Source organism: Bidens hawaiensis, unplaced genomic scaffold (assembly GCF_021521415.1).
Source record: "Bidens hawaiensis isolate Kalapana, Puna unplaced genomic scaffold, B.hawaiensis_p1.1 tig00009444_1, whole genome shotgun sequence".
NCBI lineage: Eukaryota > Viridiplantae > Streptophyta > Magnoliopsida > Asterales > Asteraceae > Bidens > Bidens hawaiensis.
In genome coordinates, this window is record NW_027491699.1 from 321,848 (window position 1) to 343,917 (window position 22,070).

The following is a 22,070-nucleotide window of genomic DNA, read 5'->3' on the forward strand; positions in this document are numbered from 1 at the left end:
AAAAACCATCGTCTGGCTAGCTCGAGTGCTCTACCCAGTATACATGGGTCAACAATCCGAAACCTTGACATGACGGGGTTTGCTTAAACAACATTGAATCCTTAGTGACCATTTCAAAGTCACTACCATCAATTAGTAAGCATTAAAAACAAATTTCTCTATATGAAACTTAAAAGTTTATGTTTTGATTTGTTGTCCTAGAATCACACGTGTATTTAATTAGATTATATGGTCAATAATGATAAGGGTGACCATTCCAATAAATATTGTTAGTTTTATAATTTGGAAGTATGATTAAGTTAGAAATTAACAATATTTCTAAAAAGTATATGTATAATTTACAAAATATATGTATAATTTTAATTATTTTGAGTTAATAAAACAGCTGTCCTTATAGTAAATAGAAGTTTGAAATAGGCTGTGATACAAACAAGTAAATAACTTAATACAAATTACAAAGTAAATTCGAATATCCTCAAAAGGCTCAAAGTTTCTCAACTCCTTACGGGCCCGACACCTCAGCGGGTAATCGGGTATACATAGAGGTGCACAAAAAACCCGTACCCGGAACCGGACCCGAAAAAATACCCAGAACCGGTTTTTTTAATACCCGGGTATTCTATACCCGAAACCGGAACCGACCCTACCCGTAGGGTATGGATAGGGTATGCATTTTGAGGTCAATACCCGTACCCGGAACCGTACCCGATTTATACCCGTAAATATCCGGACCCGATCATACCCTATACCCGATACCCGGTTATACCCGATACCCAATACCAATTTTCTAATACCCGAAATAATACATGAGTTTTTATAGTATATTTTTATGTTTACTTCACAACTTTTATGTTTAACTTTTTGTAAAATGCATATTACTAGGTAAATAATTTGTAATTAAGTGGATTTATGGTTTTTGTAATATAGTTTAATTATTTTTATAAATTACAAAGCAAATTTAAATTTTAAACAAATTAAAAAATGTATAAAAAAATTACAAATTCAAAACCGGGTATTAATACCCGGTCGTACCCGGTTCCAATACCCGAACCCGATCATACCCTACCCGGGTACATAGGGTTGAGTCTTTCTCCTCAATACCCTACCCGAACCCTCTCAATACCCGATCATACCCGAAACCGGTTCATACCCGAACTCGGGTATTAGAAAAAACCCGATTTGTGCACCTCTAGGTATACATACACGGGCTCAATTCTTTTGCAACTGACAGCCCAATCTAGTACTCTATTCTTAGTGGCCCAACTGACAGCCCAATGTACCACATATCTCATCACACCATTAACTTATAAGAGGGTTAATTATAGAATCACAATTGGAATATTAATCCAATGCCTATGTGGTTTTCAAAGGCCTCAAGTATTTGGGGTTTCTTATTGAATGTTATCATGTGTGTATACTATGTATATGCATATACATGCATATATACACATATATTTGTTTCTGTACATGTATATTTATATAATTTGTTTGCTTGGTTAATTCACATGTTTGACCCGTTAATTCGTTATAGATAAAACATAACTTGAAACAACGAATTCACAACTAAATGTGTAGATAGTGGTCTACAAATAAAATTAACCAAAACTTAAAAAATGTCCATCATGTGTCTCCTATATGGAATATACACTTGCAATAATCTAACAAGGCATAACTTATAGCCGCTCATACAAAATCGTCAAATCTACTAGTTAAACAAAATTATACTTACGTGTAGCTGATTCAATAGTGTTGCAAAGCAGCATTGCAACCGTCATGGGCCCCACCCCTCCTGGAACAGGGGTGATCAAAGAAGCTACTCTTGATGCTTCCTCATAGCACACATCTCCTATCAGCAGATACCCTTGCTCACAACTCGGGTCCTGCACACCATATAAGTTTACACTTATTTCAAAGTCGACATTTGGATTTCAACTAGCATTGACCCTAGCTATACAACTGACCCATAAAGTTTGAGTACCTCGATTGGATAAGTTCCAACATCGACCACCACGGCGCCAGGCTTCACCCAGCTTCCCCGAACCATATTCGGGACTCCTACCCCACTTATTAATATATCAGCTTCACGTGTGATTTCTTCAGGGTTTGGTGTTAATGCAGTTACAATGGTTACCGTTGCATGATGCCTCTGGACCACAATTACATATTAATAACAGATGTGGTGTGTGTGTGTCTACACACACACACACACACACACACTCTTGAGGGTTCTATGAAAAACACTATATTGCGAGAAGTGAGAACAATCAGAACATGCGAATCATTCATTTTTCCTAGTTTAAAAGTTTGAAAATAAAAGAAAATGGTACAAATGTAACGTTTATTATTTCTAACAACCTCTCCTAAAATTCTAAAAATAAATAAATTAGTTTTATTGTTCGTCAAAAACATACGAGGAAACTAGTTACATGGTTTTTTATGTACAAAACCTAGACAGGTGTATAAGAACTTAAGTGCAAAATTCAAAAATTATGATCCATTTGATTGAAAATTAAATGGTGTAGATTTGTTCTACCAGTTCTTGCACATAGTGTTTGGATATAAGGATGTATACAAGCCAAGCCGCTCGTGCACTACTAGAGATCGGCTCGCTAAAAGCTCGAATCTACTCGAGCTTAAACGAGCTCGAGCCTGAAAAATAAGTGTGTTTATTAAACAGACCAAGCCCAAGCTTCACTTACAAAATATCAAGTTGGCTCGCAAGTCTAAACAAGTCTATGAGTTATATAATTTGTGTTTAACATATGATATATATACTTTTATAATAATTATTATTATACATAAAATTATGATAAGAATATATCAAACATATATATGATGTTATGTATATAAAGTACAATTAAAACATATATATAGAATATATATAAATTTATATAAATTAATTAATATATAATAAAAAAACCCAGCTCAAGTCCAATAACTATTCACAAACCAAGCTTGAGCCTAGACAAACTTGGGCTTGGCTCGGCTCGGCTCGGCTCGTTTACAACCCAACTCTGAAATGAGAGGGAGATTGGCACCTGTAACAGCAAGGACGCGGGTAAACCAACAATATTGCTTCTTCCAATAACAACCACATTCTTACCCATAATCTCCACACCGTATCTCATCAACAGCTCCACACAACCTTTTGGCGTGCACGGGATGAATAACGGTTCCCGCCCCCTCATAGCTAGATTCCCCATATTCATTGGATGAAAACCATCCACATCTTTTTCCAATTTCAACACACCCACAATCTTCTCTTCATTCAAATGCTGTTTCGATTTTCATTCATTTCATCAATGATAACTGAAAAGACCATTCTACCCTTCTAACATAAATTCAAACTATAATAAAAAGTACCTGAGGAAGAGGAAGCTGCACAAGGATACCGTGAAAAGATGGGTCCGCATTAAATTTCATTATGGCATCACAAACTTCATGTTCGGTGCAAGTGTCCGGGAATTCGGTTAGTTTGAAGTTGATTCCGGCTTCTTCGCATGCGTTTATCTTGTTACGCACGTATGTTTGGGAATCCTTTCTGTCGCCTACTAGGATTACACCGAGTCCTGGAACTTTGCCGATTGTTTTCCTCATTCTTGTTACTTCAGTGGCTACTTTTGATATGATTTCCTCGGCGATTTGTTTTCCGTTGATAACTCTAGCAGTATGATCACTAGCTGTATCAAAATATCAGTAGTTAAGTTTAAATTCTTTCATTAACTTTTTCTTTTTTTAAATTTTGACTATATACTTGTCGTATTGAAAGTTGGAACTTGGAATTATTGCTGTCATGTAAAAAAGTGACTCTTAAAAGCATTTGAAGGATGGAATAATTCATTAGTTCATTACAAACATAATTTTCATTTTAAGTAATACAAACAATCAATTTAAAAAATATAAAAAGGGTATGAACAAGCTCTATCTAGGTAGTCAAACCAAAAGGCACACTCAAGGCCCAAAAGGATCACTTGTACTGTAGGCACAATGAGCAAAAAAAAGAAGAAAAAAAACGCTCCCAAAACCAAAAGCGCGATAATAAAAAGAACAAAATATAGATAATTGGCACAAGAAACTAAAATTTCAATACTTCTACAAATATGAAACAAAATCTAATACAAATTCCTTCTAAATGAAAACCTGAAAGTATAAAAGATTGGCAATGGAGAAGCTTCCAATCAAGATGCTCACAAAAACATGTAAAAAACAAAACTTTAATTGATTAACAACTCAAAGGCAATATCGTGCATCAATAGTGTTGTACAACTCGCTAGGTGCAACTCGGACAGTGGGAGTGGGGTAGGGATTAGCGATTAATCAGGTTGGAATTTATACGTAATTTTATGAATATAAGCACATATACCAAATTGTATATATAAAATTTCCAATTATGACCAAATAGCGATGCTTAAGCGCGATTTTTACAACAATACACAATGTAAAATATAAACCTAACATGGAACAATGAGGCAAGATTAAAACACTATTAACAAAATTTAACAGCTAGAACAAAGTGTTTTAACTATTTACCGAGTTTGTAAGCAGATGATTTGCTATAACCAGTGGAGCTGGTAGTCCATACATCAGGGAAGTCAAGCGAAACAAGAGAAGGCGACTTCAATATCCGGTTATGATTATTATCATAACAGGCTGCAAAGGTATTAATAGTCCTTGATAAAGATAACAACAATAATAAGCCATTATTTCTCCTACACCCAGAAACCACAATACTTTGCACTTTACTCTTTAATAATCCCATTGTTTTACTACTTACTTCCTTTCATGACACGTCATCATCTTCTGTCTGTGATATTGTGAAACCCTCATTAATATCCATAGTTAATCAAAACAACAACAACATAATAATATTAATACTAATGCAATGTTCCCGAATTATAATAAATAAATAAAATCAATTACAGAAGATTATATATGAACTTACTCAAGTATCCAGACTAACTCAACTGCTGAGTATTGGGTTCGGCGGCCGTAGGGCGTACTTTGAGTGAGGGTAGTCCAAGGTTCAAACTCGACAACAGTAGTAGTCAAGGGACCAATTTTGTAAATAGTGTCCTTAAGTAAAACTACTCCCTAACTGAGTCGTCAAAGTCAACTACTCTTAACCTCGATACTGTTGATATATCAGTGATATATCGGTTTAGAATATCGGTACCGATAATATCAATAATATTGACCGATATTGGACTAATATTTGAGCGATATATCACCGGTATTCCCGATATCATGTTTTAAGTCTTAATTATCAACTTTTAGGGTTAAAATGTTAGTGTTTTAAGTTTTAATCAATTCTTACTTGTTACGATTCTTAGTGTTTTGCAATTTGCAAAAGGTTAATGGTTAATGGTAGGAAACTATACTGAATTATTAGTGTTAAATTGTTATATATGTGAATTTTACATGATATTAAAATTACCGATATTCGATATTTTTCCGCATTAACTGCTTAGCTCTTGAGTAATGTTACGATCTAAACAACATACAATGATTGGTCATTTTTTACATGTGAGAGAAATAAGATATATTTTTATTTTACATTCATTGAATCTTGATTGGTTAAAATGATTAGTGCATCTTGAGAATAGGCCAAGAGTCAAATTAATTAGCAATGCACAAGTATGCTTCTAAACTAATGGAACAATCCGTCAAACATTACTATAGTGTTATTCGAACGTACAAGTTTATAACAAACAATGTGACATACACATACAAAGGTGCATAAAAACCTTTAAAACAACGTGCCAATCATTTCAAGTTATTGCATAGTTGTAGTCGATTTGGTGCACTAGTTTATAGCGTAGTGTCATAGATATGTAGCAAAAAAAAGTGTCAACCATTGCGAAGTTACTGCAACATGTACAATTGTTTGTCATATGATTATATGCACAAGTATTTTAAAACTAATGGCACAACTGCAATAGCCAAACTTTACAAAACTTCATAACAAATAAGACCATCACCTCTTTAAGAGATTGAAGATCGAACATGATTAAACATTGAGAAATACACTTATTCTAGTAGTGTCATATTGAAGCAAGATAAACACGAGACTTGGTGTCACAAACAAAGATTTTGTGTGACCATAAAGAAGATAAAACATAAGGTAATCTATAATGATTACAGTGAGGTAGAGAAGTACACCGGAATTAGAGTACTTTGGTCTTAAAGATGCTAAGTATATCTATGAGAAACCATCAAACTTCCTAAGAAACAATCACCACGTATAGTTGAAGTTAAAAGATGCCTAATGTTTTTTACGCCATAACACAAGTTATTGTGTTAACTAACACCTCATAATGCCTCAGTGTGGTGTTGCCGGCATTAATTGGGTACGCCACCTCAGCTTTAACGTCTTTTTTGCAGCTCCGCAACAACCAACCTAATTGAAATTGAAATGTAAAACTACAAAATTTAAGAATTAATTATAAGTATATAACAGATGTCATTGCTAAAACCAAACTCTTTTTTGCACGTTTTTTTCTTATCAGATGGAATAGTCGATTCTTGTTTTGTTATTATACATTATACATAATATAAAAAAAGCTTTGTTACATTTTTTTAGCAATAGCAAACTAATTTAAGATTACTATTTTGTTCTAATGTGATTGATGCCGATTAAATTTACGTCAATTCGTCGTGACAACATGTAATTTTTGTTTTTGTTTTTGTTGGTTTGTCATGAATTTTGTTTTTCTTTTCTTTTTATTTTTTTTGGTTTTATATAGGTTATTCTTCTAAAATATATTAACTTGTTAATAGTCGATACTTGGTTTGCCATTAATTCTTTTCGGTTTAGTTTTGGTATCGTAACTTGATTCATATCGAATTTGTGTCGATACGTCGCACGACCCACTTGCTTATTTTATTTTATTTGAACGGCCAACAAACCCTCCAAATGGACTACTGGCCAAATTCACCACATCGGGATACATTCACTTTTCACTATGGGGAAAACCCTCACCTAAGGTTAACACACGTTAACACTCGTCTGAATGCACGACAAGTTGGTGAAATAAAACTCGTACAGTAAATGATCCAGCTATTGAACGCCAGATACTTGATTAGTCTCTCATCATCACCTGGTGCAACCAAAACTAAATGTTGGGGGCATGAATCGAACCTGAGTCACATGGAACACAAAATATTTTCCTAACCACTCAACCACCAGCTCACTGACACTTTTTTATTTAAATATGTTAATTCTTTGTATTTAGACGTTAAGGAATTTAATTTTTGGTTTAGTTCCGGTGCCGTAACCCGACAACGATCGAATTTATGTCGACTTGCAGCCACATCACCCGAGTTTAACTATATATGTAACATCACGAAAATATCGGGTCAAAAATATCAAATTTCAAAAAGTCCAAGGATCAAAAATGAAAAATTCTGAATTCGCGGCCGATCGCGATACGCGACGTACTTGGGCGCAACACCATCACGTATCGCGATAGTGATGTCTGAAAACCAGACACGTGTCATGCCACGTGTCAACGCGTGGCACACCAGCTAACGTGTGTCACCACGTGGCATAAACCCACGACGCTGTGACATGTGTCAGGAACGTGGCATAAAGCTCGCCACGTGTCGCCACGTGGCACCGCGTCCGCCATGTGGCAAACCTGCAAGTGACTCACAATAGCCACGTCGCGATACGTGACGGCTATGTCTAGGCCCGTCGCGTACCGCTACGGGTCTCCTGGCCAGCATATAAATAGAGGACTCCAACCTCATTTTTCACACACCATTTTCACACACACTTTCTCTCTCTAACATCTCTCTAAAAATACCTCGATAAACGTGTACCGACCACCTCGTTTTCCATGACCATAAAACCACGACATCTTACCTCGTAATCCGTACCAATAAACCAATGATACCCTGACATGCCAACATTCCGCCTCGAAACATGTCCCGAACTAAGACGACCTGATGTTCCGCCTTGAAGTGCGTGCCAACCCGAGACGACCCGACGACCCGCCCCGAAATGCGTGCCGACGAGATTTGAAGACCTGTGTGCCTCGATTTGCGCGCCAAGAGGTGTTGATCAAGATTCTCGATATACGTGCAAGCGTCGAAGTGCTGCCCGTGAGTTTAGAAAATAATAAGCCGAATAAGGTATGCATAATGCCCGAATTAAATATTAATAAAATAATAAAGGCTTAGACCCTAGTCAAGGGTGTAGTCTATACCTCGAAAATATACAAAAGATAATAAAGGAAATGAATTATATAAAGAGAAAGATATAAATATAACTATTATTATTTAAATAAATTTTAAATAATAATAAAAGGGGAAAGAATAAATAAACAATAAAATAATCTTTATTAATAAATAAAGATAAAAGTATTAATTAAAGATACTTTAAATAACAATAAGTAAATGAAAATATACATATTGTTTATATTATTAATATAAACTAAATAATGTATATATATAAGTATACGTTGTTGGAAAACGTGGAATTTAGAAAAGAAAAACATGTCGGACTATAGGTCCGAATATGAAAATAAGAGATATATGATTTGGATTATAGGTTCAAACATACTATAAAAGAAAAGGAAAAGATGAAAGTAGAAAAGAGTTATAATTGATAATATTATTTAAGTTATTATTCTTAAATGATAAGAAAATAAAAAGATACGTTTCTTAATAAAAAAGAAATGTAGAAAAATACAACAAGTTAAACTAGAAGTTTATCTTGTGAAAGAAAAGAAAAGTAGATAAGTTAAAAGAAAGAATTTTAACTTGAAAAAAAAAGAAAGAAATGATATTTTAAACTAAAAGTTTAAAATAAAGAAAAGATGTTTAGAACTAAAGGTTCATAAGAAAATTTAAAATCGAGGAAAAGATTTTACAAAAGAGACTAGAAGTCTTAAGTCGGATTGTATATCCGACTAACAAAAAGTTATACTCGTACTATAGGTGCGAGATAACAAAGAAGAGGGAAAGACCCTCGGACAGTGTATTGAAGCTGATCCAAAAGAGAAGGCTATACTCGTACTATATGTGCGAGATAGCAAGGGAAAGACCCTCGGACAGTGTTGAAGCCGATCCCAAAGCGAAAAGGTGAATACGCCCCCAAACTTTTAAACTTGTTTTCAAACGAGTCAAACATGATTATATGAAAATGATTTACAAGGGACTACGTGTTCCTAAAACCATTATAAATGAGAGTATAAACCTAGCCCTCAGGCCGTGGTATACGTGTGTCTGGATCCTTACATATGTGGTAGTATGCGATGGGCACATCACACCACCTTGATAGTAGGACGCTTTCCCGCGGGAAGTACGATCATTGTGATACTTACGGGTACTTAACTAAGTCGAACGTTGTTGTGTTTGCTGAGGTGACCTAGAGTAGAGACTTGAATTTATAAATGTGTTGTTTTAACTTTGTTATTCCTAAGACCACGATGGGCCGAGACAGGCGTAGTCTCGAGAGTTAATAAAGTAAAAGAAAAATATTTTAGCGTCAGCGTATTCACCAGCACATCGCTGACGTATTTTCTAACATTTTAGGTGATTAAAGTATCAAGAATCGGAGCCATTCATGGAGTGAATGTTCGCAAGATAGAGATGGCTCACAGTTTCAAATAAATTAAACATTGAAAGAAATATTTAAATGAGTTTTATAAAAATCTAAACAAAGTTTATAAATCAACCATGTGGATATATATTATCCATGAAGTTTTCTAATAAATCAAAACATTTCATTAAGATGTACAAATTAACTAATGTTTATATATATATATATATATATATTATATTTTGTTATAAATAAAAAGTTTATAAATAAATTAATATTTAAAATTATATTTTTAAAGGACTTCCGCTAAACTCATATACATTTACAAAACAGGTACCAACTGTTGGTCACACGCCTAGGCCGTAAGTTGGGGTGTGACAATATATATATATATATATATATATATATATATATATATATATATGTATATATGTATATATATATATGATCAAAATCATGAGAGAACTTTTTTGAAATTGAGAACTATGAGAACCATTTTGGACCGTAAAAAACCCAAAAATAAACAAAATCATAAAATAAAAAAAAACACAAAAATGAAAAAAGTAAAAAACCAAAATTCTTATTTTAACATCCCGGTTTCATTAAAAAAAACTCGGTTTAGCTAAATTATATACACATATGTATAATATATACATATATGTACATTTACATGTTTTTTATACACATATGTATAATTTAAAATAAATGATATTGTACATATGTATATATTACGTAACTAAAGATTAAATAAAATTATACATATGTTTACAATACAACGTTTTTTTTACTGAAACCGGAATGAAATATAAGAATTTTGGTTTTTTTTACTTTTTTAAAATTTTTGTTATTTTTTGTTTTATGATTTTTCTAAATATTTTTTAAAAGTGTTTTTAGTGGTCCAAAAAGGTTCTCAAAGTTCTCAATTTGCAAATGGTTCTCTTAGGATCCTTACCCTATATATATATATATATATATATATATATGTCATTTTAAATATTTTTTGGTATGGGGTAATGGAATGGATGACGAAATGGAATGGACAAAGAAATGGAATGGGTTATTACCATTCCAATGAAATGTTTGGTTACCACATGTGAATGAAATGAATCATTACTTTGTATTGTTGGTAGGTAAAAAAATAAAATAAATAAAATAAAATGGTAGTGAGTGGTGGTGGTGGTGGGAGCGATGGCAGTAACGATGGAGGTGGTGGTGGCGGCAATAGTGGAGGTGGTGGTGGGCAGCGATGACGGTGAGCGGCGTGTGTGATGGTGGGGGCGATGATTGATGGATGCAACGGGTGGCTGGAGGTGGTGGGTGGCTGGCACTGATGGCGATGGTTTGTGGAGGTGAGTGGTGGTGGCGGAGGACGCCGATGGTGGTGATTGGCGGCAGTGGCGGCAGTGGTGGGCAGCGGTGACGATGGGCTGCATGTGTGATGGTGGGTGATGGTTGATATATGCGGCGAGCGGCTGGCGATGCTGAGTGGCTGCCACCGATGGCGATGGTTGGTTGCGGCGGTGGACGACGATGGTGGTGGCTGGGGGCAGGGGCGGTGGTTGGTGGCGGTGGTGGGTGTTAATGTTGGGTGGTGGTGTTGTTGGGACGGTGGTAGAGGTTATGTAGGATGAAGGAGGGAATGAAATGAAAAAAAACATGGGGTATGGATGGAATGAAATTGGAGTATTTTAGAGGGAATGAAATGGACTAGGTAACGGGTCATTCCATTCCTTTGGTCAACCAAACACACTATTTTCCATTCCCTCACGATGAGTCATTCCATTCCGTCCTTCATTTTCTGTATACCAAACGCTACCTTAGGTCTTGTAATGTCCATTTGGTTTTTAATGTTATCGGCATTTCAAAAAAAAAATCCTAAATGATGCAAGCGTTAATATTTTGCGCGTTTAGTTCACTGGGTTTATTTTAAGGGGAAAGTGAATACGATGTTGTTAGGCGTATAAGTTTAGATGGAAACCCATCAAAACTACATGGTTTTGAATAAAAAAATTCCTAAAATTCACTCGATTAATTTACACCTTAGTTTCAACACTCACTCCAGAATATTAGGGCTAAATAAGAAACAAGTTGAAATAAAAACAAAGGTTATGTGATTAAGATTTCGATGATGAAAAAAGTTGTTTATGCAAAAATTAAGTCAAAAAGATGGAATTTAAAGCAATCGTTGAAGCTTCAAAAGGTTGAAATGATTTGTTTTAATGTGATAATGATCTTTCACATGGAATCATATTTAAGTTTTTTGAAAAATGCAGCCGTTAAAATAAGTTTGCATTGATATTACATTAATATTATCAAAATTGGGAAATACTTTGTTAGTCTATGTGCCCGATCCATTTGAATGATTTTTACAATTATATTTAAACTTATCAAATTTGGGAGAACCTTTGTTTGTTAGTCATATATACTATCCATGTGTAACGAATTAGAATTAAACTTGAATAAAGTCAAGCATAAAAGATGGCATCAAGAGAAGTGGATTACATAAAAAAAGGATATTCAATGCTTTGAATTTCTACATCATCAATCTTACACTAATATATTTTCGTTTATACATAGGGAAGTGAGTGCTTTTTTGGCAAGTAACTAATTGATAAAATCTTGCATTATTATATGGGATTTTTAGTTAAATTAGGAAATTTTTAATCAAAACTACGTAATTTTGACTGGTTTTTCATCTACGCTAAGACGCTTTCATTTTCCTCTTACGTTAATTACATAGTTTATTTATCAAACAGTTTAGATGTGGCTCAATAGTAAAGCACTCACTTTATTAGTGAGAGGTAGGGGGTTCAAATCTTATGATAACTAATTAATATGGGACATATGAGGGGTAATCTTGGCTTGACAGGGTTCAAGTCCTAATCTCACATGGTTTTACCGGCTCCTCGCTGTCGTGCCATTTGGCGGGTGTGGGGATCAGTTTTTATCCGGTGAATCTCTCAATAGGTGGACTGCTAGGGGCTCTGTCCGTCGGGACTAGTGGCCGGCTTGAGCTACCTTTAACCAATGAAGGTCACGTATGAAGTATCCGACGTTATTTAGTTGGTTGTTCAGAAACAAAAAAAAAACAATTAAATCTACCTCGCGTCTCTTCGTTACACCTCATTATATTTTATTTAAGTCACGGACGACCGTCCAAGTCCACCCCTTTCTTCATCGGAAGCTTTCTTCATTGCGACGTGAGTTCATTTCTTGATTATTTGTCGATGCGATTTTCGATGTTCTATTTGTGTTTTCTATATACGGCTATTCTCCTCATGTATATTTGCCCTAGTTTTAGTTAGGAAATTCATCATACAATCATGATATATATATATCTATATATATTTGATATACTTTATGAAAGACAAAGCTACCAATATCGAAACCAAATCCACGAAATGAGAAACCAATTTAAAGTTTATCTTTTACTAGAAATAAAGTAGCTCTAGCCTTCTAGGGTTTTGATTTGTGATATTATATATATATAGTTATATACTAGTGTATGAATGCATATTAATTCAGTGAGTTTGTTTCGCATTTGACATGTTTTGAAAGTGACAATGGCATCAAGATCAACAAGGAACTGGTTGGAGCTTTCTTCAGAGTTGATGGTGAACATGCTCCTTAGAGTTGGTGCGGTTGACATACTCGAGAATGCCCAAAACGTGTGCACTGATTGGTTTGAAGTCTGCTAGGACCCTGCCTTGTGGCGGGTCGTTTATATCGACAGGTTATCATGTCAAAGTGAATATAAGGAAATATGTAAGAATGCTGTGGATAAAAGCCAAGGCGAACTAGTTGATTTAACCTTGATTGGTGGTTGTACTCACGAGCTTCAGCAGTATGTTGTTGATAGGTATTGTTTTTTTGCATTTGTTTTACTTAAAAATAAAAAAAACTAGAATGATAGTTAACATTCACCCGTGGATATGTTTTTGTTAATAGATCAAGGCAACTTAAGCGTCTAGAAATCGCGTGTTATACTTTTGGAATGGAGGGAATCCTGAGTGAAGCTTTGATGAAACTACCGTTGTTGGAGGAACTTGTTATTGTTGGAACATACTTTTCGAAAATAAATATTGAAGTTGTTGGACGATATTGCCCCTTGCTAAAAACACTAAAACTGAACCGGATATCACTTTGGTTTCCTAATGTGAACGATAATGAGGTGACTTTGGCAATTGGGAGGAACCTACCTAAGCTGACTCATCTTACGTGTGTTTTGAGTTACATGAGTAACACAGGATTGCAGGCCATTCTAGACGGCTGTTGTCACCTTGAATCACTTGACTTACGTGGGTGCGTGCTACTTGATCTAAACGGGGACTTGGGGAAAAGATGTTCACGACAAATCAAAGATCTAAAACTTCCTCATGACAAATTTGAAACTTCCTCAATGGCAGCTCCAATTTTGATGGTAAATTCTAAAGGAGTTTAATGATAAATAGTTGTTTGTGTTGGAATTATGTAGTAGTTTAATGATCTAAAGTTGTTTGTTTTTGGAGTTATCAATAGTTTGTTTTGGAGTTATGAACTGAAATTCCTAATCTTCATTATACAGTTAGTTATCCGTTTTTTTTTTATTAACCGGTTTGTATGAGATAAGTTATGCTGATTTTAAACATAAACACACCATCTCTAGAGGTATATAAGCTTGCAAGCTAATAGGGGGGACTAATGGTTAATTATAATTTCTAGGTGATTATGACACTAAAATTCACATGTTTTGTTTGCTATATAATATTCGAACATGGTGGTTACGCACTTTAAAGTAGTTTTTGTTGAAGATTTGCGCTTCAAATACTCATAGAGGGGAAGGCATTAATAAGATAGCGTTAGGGTTCGATTCTGATTACAAACAATTCAACTGAAATTAAGAAAAGCACAATATATTGGAATTGAAATTGATACGAAGATGTTATAGACTTGATAACTAACCACTGAAGTGGCCTAGGGCCATGCCCTTCTCAATGCCTAGCAAAGAGCCAAATGATCTCACTAATATTCTTCCCTCCTCTCCCTATGCTATATTGACACTTATTTATAGAAAAGTAAATTGCATTTGACCCCCTCTAACAATAGACAAATGACAATTTAGACTAGAACTAGAATATGATTCCTATCAGATAGGAAGAAATAATTAGTTAATTAACCTGATTAGTTAAAGGCAAATAGGATGGTTATCATTGTAGAATAAACTTACTTTTGATGACCTAGCGAAAACATGCAAAGCTTACAAAGCGTGTAAGAATTTAAAGTTAAAATCTCTATGCATAAATATTACATACTGACTTTATAAAATAGGTTAAGGATGAACCGAGAGCGTAGACCTTGGAGCAACCGGTGAGGTTGGAGGAACTCGTTCTTGTCAGAACACGTGTTTCGAAAGAAGATATTGAATGTGTTGGACGGTATTGCCCTTTGCCGAAAACACTAAAACTGAGCCAAATATCACTTATGTTTCGGGATGGGAATGGAGATAATGAGGTGGCCTTGGCGATTGGGAGGAACCTACCTGAATTGGCTCACCTTATGTTCGTTTCGAATTGCATGATTAACTCGGGGTTGCAGGCCATTCTGGACGGCTGTTGTCAGCTTGAATCACTTGACTTGCGTGGGTGCATGCTACTTGATCTAAACGGGGACTTGGGGAAAAGATGTTCAAAACAGATTAAAGATCTAAAACTTCCTCATAGTAAATTCATGTAGGCTTCGATTTGGCGCAAGGTGATCAATGTTCTGCTCCAATTTTTTAGTAAATTCTAAAGTAGCTTAATGATCTAAAGTTGTTAGTTTTTGGAGTTATATTGTTGTTGACTTTGGATATCCAGTTTTGGTGAAGGCCAAACTGACTTCAATGTAGCATATGTGTGTTATTGGTTTAATAGTAGACTTGAGTATAATTACTTTGACAACTATTGGTTGGTTTGTGCATAATGTTTTAAGTAAATGTGAAGCATAGTTATTAAAGGTATTAGGCGCACTTAAGGCACATAGGCCTCGCCTAGGGCTTAGGCGTGAAGCGCATAATAAGTGAGGCCTAAGACAAAAAAACGCACTAAAATAAAAAAAATTAATATATTATGTATTAGAAAAATAATAATATTCTTCATATATAATAAACATAGGCTATTAGTACCAAAATCTTTAAAAGAGTCGAGATTCAAATGTAATTCTAAAACTTGAATAACAACATGTTCAAAGGAAAGTATCAAAATGTTCAAAACATAAAAACCAAAAGGTTAAAAAGTAATAAATAGTAAACATTCAAATGACTATTATTCTTGATCCGTCATCAATGCCAGTAGAAGTGTTGTCACCTTCAAGAAGCAAGGGCCTAGGAACTAGAAGTGCATATATTGGGGTCTGGCATGGAAAATGGGCATAGGCGTAAGAATCGAGGGCTTTTAATAACTATGATGTGAAGTTTGGTTCTTTATATTGGGTATTATTGTACAACAAACTGTATATTTCCCTTCCAGCAAACTGCATAAGATTCAAACATGGTTGCTTTCATGTTGAACTTGCGAACATATTTAGGGTTCGGGTGAAATGAACACGACCGACCATTTAGCTAGAGGTGAATATATTAATTATATATGAAGAATTGAAGGAAAATTTGAGGATATGCTTAGAGCATTCTTAATGGGTTCTCCATACCCATCTTCATTTCCAAAATCTAGAAAAAATATCTAAATAATCACTCCAACTCATTCTCTATCTCCAAACTTCATCTCTAAATTTTAGTGAAATGATATAGGAAGCCTTCAAATTTAGAGTGTTGCCACAATACTCTATTTCCAACTACCATTCTATAAATATATATTAGAAATCAATTTATATTAAAAATTATAATAAGACAAAATTGTTAGGAGTTAAGATTATAAATGAAAAAATAGAAAAAAGAATATAGAGATAGTAATGGAGAATGGGTTGGGGAAAATTATTAGAAAATGACATATAAGTTAAAGAAATTGTGTTTTTAGTTAAATTTTAAAGATGAAGATAGGGAATCCATTGATATTATATATGAAGAAATGAAGAAAAAATTAATTATATATGAAGAATTGAAGAAAAATTTGAGGATATGGCCAAAGAAAACATCCAAAGCTTCCGAAGCATGTTTGAATTAACCAAAACTGAAATTTCTAAGCGTAAATGTCATGCACTGGCTATCTTCTTAGCCAACTTCATAAATAAGTTGAAGGATGAACCGGAACTCTAAAATTTAATAAGGTGAGTTTCTGAAATGACATGAACATAAAATAAAATTCGTGGATATGAATTCAATACAAACGGTTTTGACTCAATTTCATGTTGAACTTGTGAACATATTTAGCTAGCTGGTCGTGCTCATGCAAACATGACGGGTTTGCACTTTGCAGTTAGCCCATTTAGTTCTATTTTTCATTTTATTTTTTAAATGTGTTTTATGCGTGGTTAATTGTATTTTATGCCAATATATTTAAATGACAAATTAACATATTATGCGAACTGAATTTAATTGTTTTATATACCTTTATGTGCTAGTTAAAAGGCTTATGTTCGTCTCAACCTACTAATATTTGTGTCGTGTCATGTCGGGTTTATATATATGTCTTGAGTAGTAACCACAACCTAGCTCACAAATACAAGGAAGATGGCATAAAACTATAAAAGAATGCAATTCTTTTGTAGCGTTAATAACGTAAAAAATTATGGTTAAGTACCATAACATGTAAAGAGAGGGTCATGCTACCAAAAGGAGACTTTGGCTATGGGGAGGTGATTGTATTAATCAGTTATGATCTTGTCGAATAGTTGTTTTCGTATCGTGTTTTTAAAAGAGAAGAAGCCAAAGTGAAGGTTGTGAACTCCAAATGAAGGATGTAGTGATCTACTGCTTACTGAGTTAATTCTCTTCGATTTTGGTTTGATTCATACTTGCTAGTCATGTTTCACTCCGATTTTGTATGTGTTTTAGGTTTCTTTAGCTAATATGAGTTGAAACTCTTGATTCACTTAGATTTCATTAATCCTAGCTACTTATTGATGATATATATATATGCTATTTTTTGTGATCATTATTGTGATGACTTTAACATGTTATGAAACTTGTCAGGGTCTAGAAATCACACACATTTGTTCAATTGAGTTTGTAGGTACAATCTAGAGATTTAAAACATATCAATAAAAAACACGATGTAAATAACTTCAATTGTATCGCTTCTGATGAACTTGTTCGTATGGTGAATGCAATGATATTCCTGTAAGCATTAATGAATGCTAGGATCATTACTAAGTATACTATTATTGAATACAACTAGACATTAATATAAGATCTGGCATAACGTCTTCAAACCTTCGTTCGTCAACTCTAGTCTTCACGTGTCACATCTTGCCTTCGTCCCTCATAACTTATTCATGTGTCACAACTTTAATCATGCGTCACTAGTACTTAGTAAAAACAAAACGTTTTGTGTATGCATCAGCCTTTAATTATTACTTTGCTCCATTATGTCTATATATCATGACTTACACACTACCCTTTCTAGTCCACCTACTTATGGGGTGACAACCTTGCTACCGCGTCTAAAACTCGCTTTGACATTATTAAATCCGAGCTTCACATTGCATGCCTCACTCAACTTGCGGAAGCATATTACGTGATTCACACACAAATCTATTTATATCATTTTGCCTTTTGTACTTAAGGCTGTATTATGTCTTTATCAAATATGGTTTAGTGATCAATATTCCATGTACAAGAATCAGCTGAATGTGCTGCATGATTTAGTGATCTATCATTGATCTCTAAATCTCCTCAAACCTAGCCACATTAGCTACCAAGCGCAGATCAATTTAAGCCTCCTAGAGTAAACATTCATTCATTCAGTTTAAGATCTTATCATGAACCCGACGATTCATCATCTATACAATTTACCATAGAATGAAAGAAGAATAAGGCAAGAGAATAACAAGCTATTATAACAAGTTAATAACAAAAGCTAACAACAGACTATGAACATAACTCAAGTAAGAACAGTGTTCATAACCTTGGTACGTAGCCATCCTTCAAAACTTGTTGCACTTGTTTTTTTCTTTCCCTTTTTCGTCCTGTCGCCCAAACCAATTGATCTCTTCGTTATCGTTCTTTGGTCTACTCAAACAAACCAGGCCATATGAACCATAAACCATGAACCGTGGTCTATCTAAGGTCTCCATGCAGAGGCAGTAAGTAAACAAAGGTCTTTCCAACCAAGCTTAAGTGTGCCCTTATCCTCCACCAAGGTATAACCATTAGAAGGAAACATCCCTAACAAAAGTGTCGCTTGAGCCGCAGCATTTCCCGCCAAAGATATACCCTTGAACCCGCATTGTTCCAACTTCTCCCTCCAATTATTAAACTTCACTTCCCCGCTCCTTGAGGGACCCCCTATCGCCAACACGTTCCTAATCTCCTTCGATAGCAACTGTTGTTCCACCACATGCCTTTCTTCACTCTCTTCTCCATAACTTGACCCCAACGAATCGAACAATGCTGAGTAGTAGTGAATCGCCTCCACAAATCTTCCCAAAAACGACCCCGCATGGCTCAAGTCCTGCTCAACCACGGTCACCACTTTTGGAGCCAATCTGATAGACGATACATAAAAAGTATGACTTGGTTTACCGATCTTGAAATGACATGTAATCACATTATACACTACTATGTATTAGGATATTTATGTGTATCAGTTATATTGTAAATCAGTTATGATTCATAAAATAGGTCAAACTCAGTACCCCACATATATTGCAGGATTGTGAATAATAAACAAAGATCTTGACCATTATATTTTAATATGTGTTAGCAAAATAAGTTATTAGCCTAGGTTAACCTAAATAGTTTTTCTTATATATTTTTGGCTTTCCTTTGTTTATGTATTACTCTCATTATATAATTGTTAATATACAATGAAAAACTTAGCATATCATTGTTCATAAAATAATGCTTGCATTTCATGAAAAACTTAGTTGATGATATGATATATACCTTTGGAGGAACCATAAAGTATTAGTGTCGGATCCGGTGACATCATATAACGAATGTTGTAACCAATGAACCGCAACCGCTTCCCTCTTGCTAACCTTCAACCTCTCCAGGTTCAAGTTCCCAACTTTATCAGCTACAGCTGAAAACTCAAACGGGAGCCCGAGTTTATCTGCAAAATCCGACAAACGTTTCCCGGTCGCCTCGAGGGCATCTAACGAGTTGCCCAGCCCGGTGAGCCGCACAAACGGTGGCCCACCAGGTCGGGACGCCAATATGTGGAAAAGGCCCGGCCATTGCAACCCTTGCATAATGTCTAAATCAATAATGTGGACTCGGTCTTCTCGCTCGAATGCTTCCTGTATCGCTTGGTTTGTGGTGAAATGCGAGAATTTGACGAACAGGCTTATCCCGTTGAAAATTTGGAAGGCGGATGTCATTTTTTTCAGGCCGTGGGTAACGGTTATGTTTGGAGGGAGTGTGGAGAATATTCCGAGGGAGGACGTCATTAGTCTCGCAGACATTGCTTCCGAGAAGTAGGCCGCAACGCGCTGTGCCGCAGTGCCGTAAGGCGTAGAGAGCTCGGAGATTTCGAGTAACATCTTGTTCGCTTCTTCGATATTGTTAGCGGAAACCGCTTCGGCACATTGTAGGAGTAAGGTAAGAAGGTGTAGGCCTTCTTCGTCTCGCTTCTGTTGCCGAAGCTCCTCCCGTTGCTTCTCTCGTAACGCCATTGCAGCCGCTTGTGTCACCGTGTTTTGATCTGGTGTTGGCTGTGGCGGTTGTGATGGCGGAGAGTCGTGCGGTTGTAGAGACTGAGATTGATTTTGTTGCTGAGAAGCTGAATCGGTTGAATTAGACATAATTGCCGCAGCCGGAGGAGGCCCGGTGGCGGTGTAATCGTCACCGGGCCAATCCAAATGGCTGCGGGTGTTCAGTAGCTGTTGTAAATCCGGCGTAGGAAGCGGAAACATACCTTCAACCACCTGTTTTCCTCTCACCGGAACCCTTGAAATAAAACCATCAACAGTATCATTATCATGAACCGGTTCAAGACTCGGAGGGTCTGTTAACGAGCGAAGCCGGTATTCGAGTAGAGTTGCTAAATTAGGGTTACACGGATGAATAATATCCCTAACGTTTTGAATCAGGTGAGGTATAGAGACGTCAGTCGAGCTATGAATTAAGTCTTTTATGATGCTATCAATCCACGCCGTCGCCGTCATGGAGTCGTCGGCCGGCACGGCGGTGTTGGTGTTGGTGTTACTCCCACCGCCGGTTAAAAACGCAATTCCGGCGTTAGAACTCACGTTCGTGGTGCTGGTGTTAATATTAATATTACTGTCAGGCGGAAACAACGGAAGGCCGGAAAACACGCATAACGGTGGAGGATTGTTTTTGAGAGCTGAAGGTGAGTGAAAATCCATGTAGTTAGTTGAGCAGGTGGTGGTGGAAAATGACATAGATGATGCTGACGGTAGCGTCATAGTGGCGTAGTTCGGTGGTTGTGGTGGAGGTGGTAATTCCACACCTATTTCCATTCCACCACCACAACCACCACTTACATTGTGGGTTTCGGTGGGTGGGTGTGGCACTCCACCAAAACCCACAATGTCCGGTGGCCGACGTACCATACGGTGTTGCTGGTACTCTAAGCCACCGGCCTGAAGCTCCATATCGGAAGCCGTTCTCTTTCTCACCATCAAAACAGTGACAGAAGATAAGGCTATCTGGTTAACTGGTTATGTAATGTGAAGAGGAGAAAAGGGTACAAAAGATAACGGCCATAAGGAGTAGAACAGTGGGCATTGGGATTCTGCGAATGATAAGATAAAGTGAAAGTGGTACGTACGGTGGGGGTGGTGGTTAGGTTAGCCGGACAATGTGGTGGTGGGAGTAGTTGTGTGTGTTTTTGGTGATATGTGTTTGTCGGGGTGGGTGTCTGGAAGTGTTTGACCTGTTCGTATTGGAGGATGTAGCGAGCTTTCCGATGACTCATCGATTCCTACACCGATCTCTCGTCCCAACTCATATCGAGCTTTTCATTATCTTTTCATTATTATCATCTTTACCTTTACAATCTACAAAGTAACTAGTTTTGTTAATTACAAAAATATAGTTTCCTACTTTACTAGATGTACTAAAACTAGATAGATTGTGAATCCACTTTTGAGATTGCAAAAACAGTGAATTCTTTCTATTTTCTTAGTTTGTGTTCTAGTATACAGGGCCGTTTAAAAGGTACGGGCTCGGAGCTTGTTGGAATTTAGTTTGTAAAAAACTTGCTTGGTACGGGCCGTTTAAAAGGTACGGGCTGAGGGGTGTGGAGCGCGAGAGGGGGCGCGTGAGCCCATCCGCTCGCGCCCCGGGGCATGAGCACCACACCACCGAGGCGCGAGAGAGGCGCGAGAGGGGCGCGAGCACGCAGACCAAGGCAGGCGCAAGATGGCTAGCGGGTGAAAATGGGCGTAAAGTTGGCCTGGGAATGCGTGAAGAGCCGTTGGGGCTTAG

At 36.2% G+C, this 22,070-nt stretch overlaps 2 protein-coding genes and 1 pseudogene across 2 annotated transcripts; 1 reads left to right on the forward strand and 2 right to left on the reverse strand.

Moving 5' to 3' along the window:
• Positions 1–1,231: 1,231 nt before the first annotated feature.
• On the reverse strand, positions 1,232–7,859 carry LOC143532357 (bifunctional protein FolD 1, mitochondrial-like). The gene is made up of 6 exons (XM_077027426.1): positions 7,806–7,859; positions 4,531–4,777; positions 3,364–3,680; positions 3,039–3,275; positions 1,979–2,146; positions 1,232–1,880 (listed from the first exon to the last, which is right to left on the reverse strand). The coding sequence occupies exons 1-6, from the start codon at positions 7,857–7,859 to the stop codon at positions 1,710–1,712; spliced, it is 1,194 nt and encodes a 397-aa protein (XP_076883541.1). The 3' UTR covers positions 1,232–1,709.
• A 5,248-nt stretch (positions 7,860–13,107) lies between these two features.
• LOC143532358 (putative F-box/LRR-repeat protein 23 pseudogene) lies at positions 13,108–13,985 on the forward strand (annotated as a pseudogene).
• A 4,206-nt stretch (positions 13,986–18,191) lies between these two features.
• LOC143532401 (protein SCARECROW-like) lies at positions 18,192–21,766 on the reverse strand. Its single transcript, XM_077027462.1, has 2 exons — positions 19,563–21,766; positions 18,192–19,162 (listed from the first exon to the last, which is right to left on the reverse strand). The coding sequence occupies exons 1-2, from the start codon at positions 21,260–21,262 to the stop codon at positions 18,739–18,741; spliced, it is 2,124 nt and encodes a 707-aa protein (XP_076883577.1). The 5' UTR covers positions 21,263–21,766; the 3' UTR covers positions 18,192–18,738.
• Positions 21,767–22,070: the final 304 nt, after the last annotated feature.

Bases quoted from the DNA above. Each gene is read 5' to 3' on its own strand.
- LOC143532401 (XM_077027462.1), bottom strand. From the start codon at position 21,262: ATGGTGAGAAAGAGAACGGCTTCCGATATGGAGCTTCAGGCCGGTGGC. The intron at 19,163-19,562 runs GTATATATCATA...ATCGTCTATCAG, and splicing joins ACTTTATGGTTCCTCCAAAG to ATTGGCTCCAAAAGTGGTGA.
- LOC143532357 (XM_077027426.1), bottom strand. From the start codon at position 7,859: ATGTCGTGGTTTTATGGTCATGGAAAACGAGGTGGTCGGTACACGTTT. The intron at 4,778-7,805 runs GTATTTTTAGAG...GTGTCATGAAAG, and splicing joins GTCGGTACACGTTTATCGAG to GAAGTAAGTAGTAAAACAAT. The intron at 2,147-3,038 runs GTGCCAATCTCC...ATTGTGGTCCAG, and splicing joins CCGCGTCCTTGCTGTTACAG to AGGCATCATGCAACGGTAAC.